This window comes from Molossus molossus, unplaced genomic scaffold (assembly GCF_014108415.1).
Source record: "Molossus molossus isolate mMolMol1 unplaced genomic scaffold, mMolMol1.p scaffold_m16_p_13, whole genome shotgun sequence".
In the NCBI taxonomy this organism is placed as follows: domain Eukaryota; kingdom Metazoa; phylum Chordata; class Mammalia; order Chiroptera; family Molossidae; genus Molossus; species Molossus molossus.
Window position 1 is genome coordinate 47,976,738 of NW_023425348.1, and position 9,303 is coordinate 47,986,040.

At 36.4% G+C, this 9,303-nt stretch overlaps 1 protein-coding gene across 1 annotated transcript; it reads right to left on the bottom strand.

Annotated features, from left to right (window-relative positions):
- Positions 1–1,006: 1,006 nt before the first annotated feature.
- LOC118628915 (olfactory receptor 51A7-like) lies at positions 1,007–1,942 on the bottom strand. Its single transcript, XM_036259917.1, has one exon. It carries the CDS (start codon positions 1,940–1,942, stop codon positions 1,007–1,009), a length of 936 nt encoding a protein of 311 aa, XP_036115810.1.
- Positions 1,943–9,303: the final 7,361 nt, after the last annotated feature.

The window sequence follows — 9,303 nt, forward strand, 5'->3', positions numbered from 1 at the left end:
CTTATTCTAATTTTTATGCTTTATACCTTTGTTTGCTATGAAGTGCTTACAAATAACAGATGAACAAGAAACAAATGAATTTTACAGAAAATAATTTGAGATCGCCAATCATCTATAGTTTGCTATTTACCTTTTGGTAATGGAACCATATATGCATAAATATGATTTCATATTGCTAATATATGTCATATTTGCCACTAGTTTAAAATTATTTCTAGCTTGTTTGGTGCAAATGAAAATATCACAGTTCAAAATAACAAGTACCTAAACAAGCATGAGAGCAATTATTGTAGAACATATATTTTAGAGTAGTTAATAACATCAATGCTTAACAAGTTCTGCACTATTAGCTTTCTTATTTCTCTCCAGTAGCAAAGGAGTTCCTCTGTTCGCCTTTCAGTAACTATAATTTAAAAAAACCCTGATGTACAGAGAAAAAATATGGTCTGTTGTAAAGAGAGTTCACTGTCATAATTTAAGGGGAGGGGAACTCTTAAGTTGAAGAGAATCACTGGTTGTTCCTATTTGATTATTGAGGAAAAAGCAAAGGGAGAAAACCTTAAACCAACTCATACTTGATAACAAACATCTTTCACTTAAATGAGAGGTCAAGAATTTGCATTAAAATTAACTGAAGACTCCTCAACAAATAGATGTCTAAAGGCTACCTAGAAGAAAACCAGTAACTGGATTGGGGTAACATCCTTTAACTTCTAGCTCCTTTAATATTCATTCTCTATAAAGGGACACAACCTTTACTTCCACGTGTATTTATCCTGTGCTGTAAACAGTGTAACTAAAATTCCACACCAGTGTGCTTATTCATGATTATGATATATTGCAAATACACCTGTTAATGCCCATGTTAGTCCCAAACTCATAGACCTCAGTGCCCAGTCCATATGTTGTGCTGATTGTAAGAATGATTAAGAAACAATCATCCATAATACTTATTTTATTTTATTCTCTGACCCTGGCTGGCCCTGCCTCACTTTTCCCCATACCTTTATTTTAGACCAAATTTCCCCAGAATCTTCTCACGAATTTGCCGTGTCTTCACACAGTACACAATCGGGTTCATCAGAGGTGGCACTAGCAAGAAAATGTCAGCCGTGAGTATCATGACACTTGGGGACTTTTGCTTGTCAAAGCGGTGCATAAAGGCCAAAGCAGTGATGGGCACGTAGAAGATGAGCACAGCACAGATGTGGGAGACACAGGTATTGAGGGCCTTGAGCCGTTCTTTATGGGATCCAATTCCCATTACGGTCTTCAGGATGAATACATAGGACAAAGCAATGAACACACTGTCTGACATCATACAGAGGGCAATGAAAAAACCATAGAAAAAGTCAGCTGTGTTGTCAGAGCAGGCCAGGTTCATGACATCCTGATGGAGACAATAGGAGTGAGAAAGCAGGCTTTTCTTACAATATGTCAAGCTTCTGAGAGTGAAAGGAAATGGGAGCACTAAGAGCATGCTTTTAATAAAAAACACCAGGCACAGCTTGGCAACTCTGGCATTAGTCAGGATAGAGCTGTATCTCAGAGGGTTGCGTATGGCCAAAAAGCGGTCAAAAGACATAACCAGGAGCACCGAGGACTCCATGTCTGTGAATCCATGGATAAAGAATTCTTGAGCAAAGCAGGCATTTGGGGAAATTCTGGTAGCATTGAAAACAAAAGTCCTCAGCATAGTGGGGAGGGATGAGAGGGACAGGCCCAGGTCAGAAATAGCCAACATGGAAAGGAAATAATACATGGGTGCATGGAGTGAGGGTTCTGTCCTGACCACAAAGAGGATGGCACAATTGCCGAGGATGGACACCAGGTTCATGAGGCAGATGGGAATAGAGATCCATACATGGACATGCTCCAGTCCTGGGATTCCAATCAGGAAGAAGGTAGGGATCTCAGTGTCAGAGGAATTGAGTGTGTGCATGATAAATCAGTTGGGAAATACTTATTCTCGGAACTGAAAGGACACTTTCAACATAAGTTTATTATGCTCATCTCCTTTTTCGGCACTTTTGTCTGAGACATAAACAAAGAAAATACAATTTTGAGAAATTTCTAATATTAAAGAATAAATGAATGAGATATTTCTTCTAAACAATTGATAATAAAGACAGATAATGTTAATTGATAAAGTAAACCAGAAATATAAGTGGTGTCTTGATCTATCACACTTTTCCACAAGGTCCTCAGAAAAAAATACCCACAAAAAGAGTAGTGATTCAAAAATAAATCCCCCCTTTACTATTAGGCTTTGCTTCCTCCCTACCCCCAATCCAATTCCAACATGTGTTGAGGGGAGGGGACTTCCCACAGAACACCAAACAATTGTTAGAAAACTAGCAGGGGGTCATAAAATTATTCAACTAAATTCTGACACTATCTAATCCGAGATAGCATCCTATCCCGCAGGTTAAGGACTAAGTCCTATAAGATAAACTCCTCCCAAACTTCAGATGCCAATCAAAAGTCCAGGTTATCAACTGTGTTTCTAACCAACTGGTTAGAGATTGGAGGATTCCTCCACTCCCTCCTTGGACCTCAGATGCCAGTCACAAGTCCAGGTTGTTACCTGTTCTCTGACCAACTGGCTACAGATCAGAAGTTCCCACAGCCTCCTCCTTGGATTTGATTTATTTGCTAGAGTGGCTCACAGAAATAAGAAAACCAATTTACTCACTGGTTTATCAGTGTATTATGAAAGGATATAACTCAGGAACAACTATATGTAAGAGGTGCCTAGGGCAAGGTATGAGGCTAGGGCCTGAAGTTTCTGTGTCTCCCTGAGCCTGCCATTCTCCTCCACGTTCATGTCCATAGGAAAGCTCTCCAAACTCTGTCCTTTTGGGTTTAAATGGACACTTCTTTACATAAGCATAATCAATAGCCACTGGCAATTGATTCAATCAACAGCCTCTCTTTCCTCCCTGGAGGTCAGGAGGACTGAAAGATTCAACCCTCTAGTCATGTGGTTGGTTCTCCTGGCAACCAGCCCCCAATCTTAGATGAGTTACATTATTAACACGACAAAAGACACCTTTATTGTTCTCATCACTTAGGAGATTCCAAGAGAGTTCTGTGCTCGGACAGGGATGAAGATCAAATGCATATTTCTTATTGTAAATCACAATATCACAATGACAAATTCCTTCAACTCGCAATGCATTTTATGACCCCTAAACATTTCTCTGCTAAAGTCAACCTTCTTTCCCCTTGGATTTAATCCTCTGGCTTTGGCAAATACTGCTTGCTCCCTATCTCTCTCTTCCTGATTCTCTGGGCCTTTTTCTCAACTTCATTCTATATGCCATTGTCAGTCATTTTTAATGCCCGTCCCCTTTTTTCCCCCAGTCTATTTGCAAAATGTATGAATTAGACAAACATATTTAAAGGTTTAATTCTCAGCATAAAGGCAGCAACATCATAAACAGAAAAGTTTTTATTATGCATCTAATCTCTTATTTCTTTGGCATTTTCCTTCATGTTTATATTAAAATCTGTAGCTTTTAATATAGCTGATGAGGACTAATAGGACAAAACCTCTAGAAACCCCTCAGTTGTGCTACAACCACATTTCTTTTTGTTGTTCCTCAAACACTGCAACAGTCTTCCCATCTCAGGATCATTATAATTGCTGTTTCCTTGGTTCTAACTGCTCTTTCTCAAAAGTCACATCCTCAGAGAGGACTTCCCTGACCACCCTGGCTGCCTCAGCCATATGCTATTCCATTGGTCTTATTTCTTTTAAATCATTTTCACCATAAGAAGGCAAATTCAGTTGCAGAACTAACTCTGTTTTGTTCACTTCTGGCTTGAGGACTTACAAGAAGTTTAGTATCATACATCTTGGCCCCAAATTTGGCTTTTTGCAGCTTGAGCTCTGAAGCTACTTGCAAGGCATGACTGCTCTTTGGAGCAGTCTCCGAAACTACCTGCAGAGCCAGCAGTCTCACTGTGCTGATTGTACTGTTTGATAGCTTGTACTCCTTGCATTGTTGATAAATAATACTCCCTGTGCTATAATTGTGTGACCAAAGATAGCCTTTTGGTTCTACAGGCCTGGGCTGAAACTGGGATTTGATAAATGTTTAATCATATATTACCCATTGTTCTCACCTCACAACACTTGCTCAGTCACTGAGCCAGATAACCATTGAACGTTTCAGTTGCTTCCATTAATCAGAAAACAAATGATGTAAGTTTATGGTCTCTTGTCCCAGGGCAACCCATCTCTTTGATCCTCACCTCCTTTTGCCTTTATAATCCCTGCTCAAATGCGTTCATTCTGGAATTTATTCTCAGTTCACACTGAGGGCTACATTTCGGACTTTGTAAATTATTACCTGAATAAACTCTCTTTAAAATTTAAAATATTTTGTTTCCAGGCATCTATATAATAAACTCTCAATAATATGTTAGATAAAATAAGTAAATGAATAAATTATCTTTATTAAGATGCTATCAGCATTTATTGATATAAAAAGTATTTTCTATATTTTAAAAATACAGTTTAGAATACCTTGGGGTTAGCTTTAGTTTAAAAATGTTATTTATAAAGTATTAAATTAATTCACTACAAAGCCAATAAACATAATATATAAAGATAAAATAAATACACTTACCAGTATAATTCATTATCCTTATTAATTAATAAATACATAAATAAATAAATCACTTCATAGATAGATAGATAGGACACTTCATTTTATTCCCAGATGCTAAATTTCAGAGACAAGAGGAAGAAAAGTGGAGTGGATTGAAAGAGAAAATAGGGAAATGTAGGAAATGAGAGGGGTGATTATTAACCTTTATTAATTGTGCTAGATGTTTCATATTTATTATTTTATTTAATCCTTATATGATACTATTACTCCTGTTTTCCAAATTTGAAAAGTGAAGCATAGAGAGATGAACTAATTTCTTGAAAAAAACAAACATATATTGTTCTGAACAGACATACGTTTTGAACAGATGCCATTTGATTTTAAGCTTTTCATTTATACTATGCTTTCTCTCTTGTGTTAATATGTTCAAAAATTGAATAAATCACAAGGAAATTTGACTATAAGGGAGGATTTACATCAATCAGTGATGTAATAAGTAATATAAATATCAAGGTAGGCCGAAACCTTGAACCTACCTGCCAGTTCCACTGCCTTAAAGAGTTACCTCTAGAGCTATTTTAATGCAAATATTTCAGTTTCATTTCTGAAAACATTGCACCAGAGGAGAGATACATGGCCCGTAGAAATTGTTGGTAGCAAAAGCCAGCAAGTAGCATCATCCTGAAACAGTAAAAGGGAAGGGACATGATCAGTACCTGCTCAGCCAGGTCCAGAGGTGAGGGAGATAACAGGTGGCTCTTAGCAAGGTGGGAGAGGAAAAGAGGGGTAGATATTTTATGAAGAGGGAAAAAAGAGAACATTGGGAATAATTACTACATGCAGACATTGTGTTACATGTACATAGTTCTGTTTTCAAAATGTTTGCTCTACTTTTTATGTGAACTTGAAACAGATAATTATCTGTGAAGTCTCATTGCCTTACTGATGCACAGGAAGCAGTAAAATAGCAGAATTACTTTGAGGATAAGAAATATAGTTGGTAAATCCCTGAACAGTCTGAAATATAATAAACATCGTACTAGCAATAATTATTGTCAAAAAGGGCCCAATTTTGTTTCTCAAGAATGGTGTCTCACGGAGAAAAATTACTCAAATATTTCTTAAGTAAATTGATTGTCTTGAAAGAAAATCCCAAATTTTATTACTAATAAGAATTAAAATCCAGAGAAACTTTATCAATTTAATGATATCTTTTTTTTTTTTTTTATCCTCACCCGAGGACATTTTTCCATTTTTTGTTCAGATAGAGCGGGAGGGAGAGAGAGGAAGAGAGAGAGAGAGAAACATTGATGTGAAGAGACACATCGAGTGGCTGCCACCTGCACGACCAACCAGGGCTGGGGACAAACTGCAACCGAGGTACGCGCCCTTAGCGGAAACCGAACCTGGGTCTCTCTGTACCGCAGGCCGACGCTCCAACCGCTGAGCCAAACCAGCCAGGGCTTAATGATATCTTAAACTCTTTCTATACATTATGTTATTTAATTCTCAGAGCAGCCCTATGAGGCAAATACTTTTATCCCTGCTCTATAAACTAAAGAAAGAAAGAAATAACTGGTAAGAGAGAGAACTGGAATTCAAACCTAGGTATGTCTTACTCTCCCGCTGAATGCCAAGCCCTACCCTATACTGCTCCTATATTTCTTTTTTACCAATTGCATCTGACTCACTTGGCATAACTAGGTTATTCCCTGGTTTCTGTCCCAAAGTTCTTTTTCTAATAACTTGAGATAATGTCATAGCATTTATCTTTACTTCCCACACTAAAGCTCTCTCCTCTGATAGTCTATGACCTGACTTCTGACCCTGCAATGTCTGCCTTCCAATTCTTTGGTTAGGCAGATAAAATTTAGCCTTTGGTCAGACTAGTTTTCCTATTTCTCAGTCTCTATCTCACATAGAATTCTGACTCTATCTAGCATGTTGTGTAACTGCGTGTGAATAACTGGGTATTTTTTAAGATGAACCATAGGTAGGTGAAGTGAATAGTGACAATGGGTGGCCAAAAGGAGATTTTATGCATTTTAAATTTTCTTAGCTTCTTCCCCAAATTTAAGTTAAACTCTCTCCTTGTCAGGCAAACATAGCTCCAAGAAAAAGCTCTCTCTTCCTTCATGACAATTAAATTAATATTTTTTAACTTAAGTCCCTCTTATATTAAAATTATGGAGCTTTCAGATAGTCAGCCTTATTCATAGTCCTCTTGAAGTCCCAGTTCTGAGTACTCATGTTTCACACACACTTCAGGAGACAGAGACATGTTATAAGATGATATTATGTTAGGACCCTGCTTAACTTACCATTTCACCACAGAGGGAAACAGGCTTTTAGGCTAGAGGTTTCTCAGCCTCCCTGCCCATGACCTTTATTTATAGGTTCCAGACTCCTCAAGCTGTCTCTGAGTTTTGCACTCATGGGACACCAGTTCGTCTGGCTCTATGAACCTCTCTATACAAACAATTTCCCTGAGAAATTTCCTGGAAATTCCCAGAAGAGGGCCTGGTTCAGGATCATAATTTTCACTCAGACTGGGGTGTTCCACAGATTTTGGAGACCTGAACATAATAAGGAGAGCCTACCCTGCTGGAGAGATTAGGGAACGCAGTGGAGCCTACCAAATAAATTAAATTGACATATTAGTTAAGGTTCACCATACCTTTGTTTCTTTTTTCTCTCTTATACATAATGAAGTTTTTTTACCCCCTTTACTACTGAAATATAATTTACATATAGTATGATGCAGAAATCTGAAGTGACCAGCTTAAATGATTTTTACCTAAATTGCAATCAAGCAGCATTCAACTAGGGAAGTGATAAAATCTTAAAATCTGATTATAAATTTGTCTTTTTTTTAGTTCTGTTACTCTTTCTTTGTGTATTTTGAAGCTTTCCTGTTATATGTAAAACATTAAGGTTGTTATGAGTTCTTTTATCTGCAAAATCTCTTTGTTTTTTACTTGGTGGCATGGCTTGCTTTAAATTCCATGTGCTCTGATAACAACATTGCTACATTCACCATATGTATTGGTACGCATGACATATCTTTTGTATGCATGAAATATCCTTTTACTTTTAACCCATCTGTGTTATAGTTCATGTGCAACTTTTGTAATCAGCATGTCTTTTAATGCAGTGTGACAAGTGCTGTTTTGTAATTGAGATTTTTAACTAATTACATTTAATGTAATTATTAATACACTTGTTTTATGTCTATTATTGTTTTGTTTCTACATTGTACCATCTGTTTCCTCTCTTTTCTCTATTATAGCTTTGCTCACTTATTTTGAATCTTTAAATCAAATCAATTCAAGTTTGTTTCAGTATTCTATTTCCCCAGCGGTATTTTGACTATACTTTTTTGTGTGTTTGGTTTATAATTATTTCTTAGATTATGGTATGTAACCTTAACTTATAGAGTCCATCATGAATTACTATTGTACTGCACCATGGGTCATGTAAGAACCTTCCATTTATTTCATTTTTAACCTGTATAAAATTAATGTTAAATACATATTTCTACCAATGTTTTAAATCTCTCAATACATCGTCATTCTTTTATTTTATTTTTTAATATGTTTTTATTGATTTTTTAGAGAGAGGGGAAAGGAGAGAGAGACAGAAACATCAATGTGGGAGAGAAACATCAATCAGTGGCCTCTTGCATGCCCCCTACTAGGAATTGAGCCCTCAACCAGGGCATGTGCCTTGACCAAGAATTGAACTGGGACCTCTCAGTTCATGGGACAATGCTCAGTCCACTGAGCCACACTAGCTAGGCCATTCTTTTACTTTAAAATGTAAATTATTCTTCCAGATATTAAGAAAAAGATATTTTATTTAATATTCACTTATTTATGAATTTAATATTCATTTATTTAATATTCACATATGTTAATTTAATAACATATTCACTCCTTTTAACATTCTTTATTCTTTTTTTGTTTATCTGGGTTTTAACCATGTATTATTTTACTTTAGCCTGGAAAATTTCCTTTTCCATTTCTTATGTGCAAATCTAATGACTATGAATTTTCCAAGATTTTACCTATAAATGTATATATTTACCTTATTTTTAAAAATAATTTAAGATATTTACTAACCTCTTCCATAAAGAAAACTGCAAAACCTATCTCTTCTAGTAGTTATTAGTTTGGTTCTACTATTTAAGGTAGGGTTCTTTAGAGAAAGGACTCTTAGGTGAAGATTTTGAGGGATCATGAGGATGAGGAACAGGAAGATCGTGAGGGATGTTTTGGTTGTTGCTGTTGATCTTTCACTCTCTGTCTCTTTGTGTGTGCATGTGTGTAGACTTTCAGTAAAAACTCCTGTAAGGATGTGGAAAACATTCCCAAGTAGGTCACTGCAAGGAGTGTAAACAACAACAACAAAAACCCCAGAGCAAGTAGAAGGAAAGAAATAGTAAAGGTCAGAGACTAAAAAAACAATTCAAAAGATCAATGAAACAAAGAGATGATTCTTTGTAAAGATAAACAAGACTTTAGGAAGACTCACCAAGAAACAGAAAAGACCCAAATAAACAAAATCAGAAACAAAAGAGGAGAAGTAACAACTGACCCCATAGAAATACAAAGGCTTGTTGAAAAATACTATGAATAATTATACACCAACAAAATGGACAAATTTCTACAATCACATAGTCTCC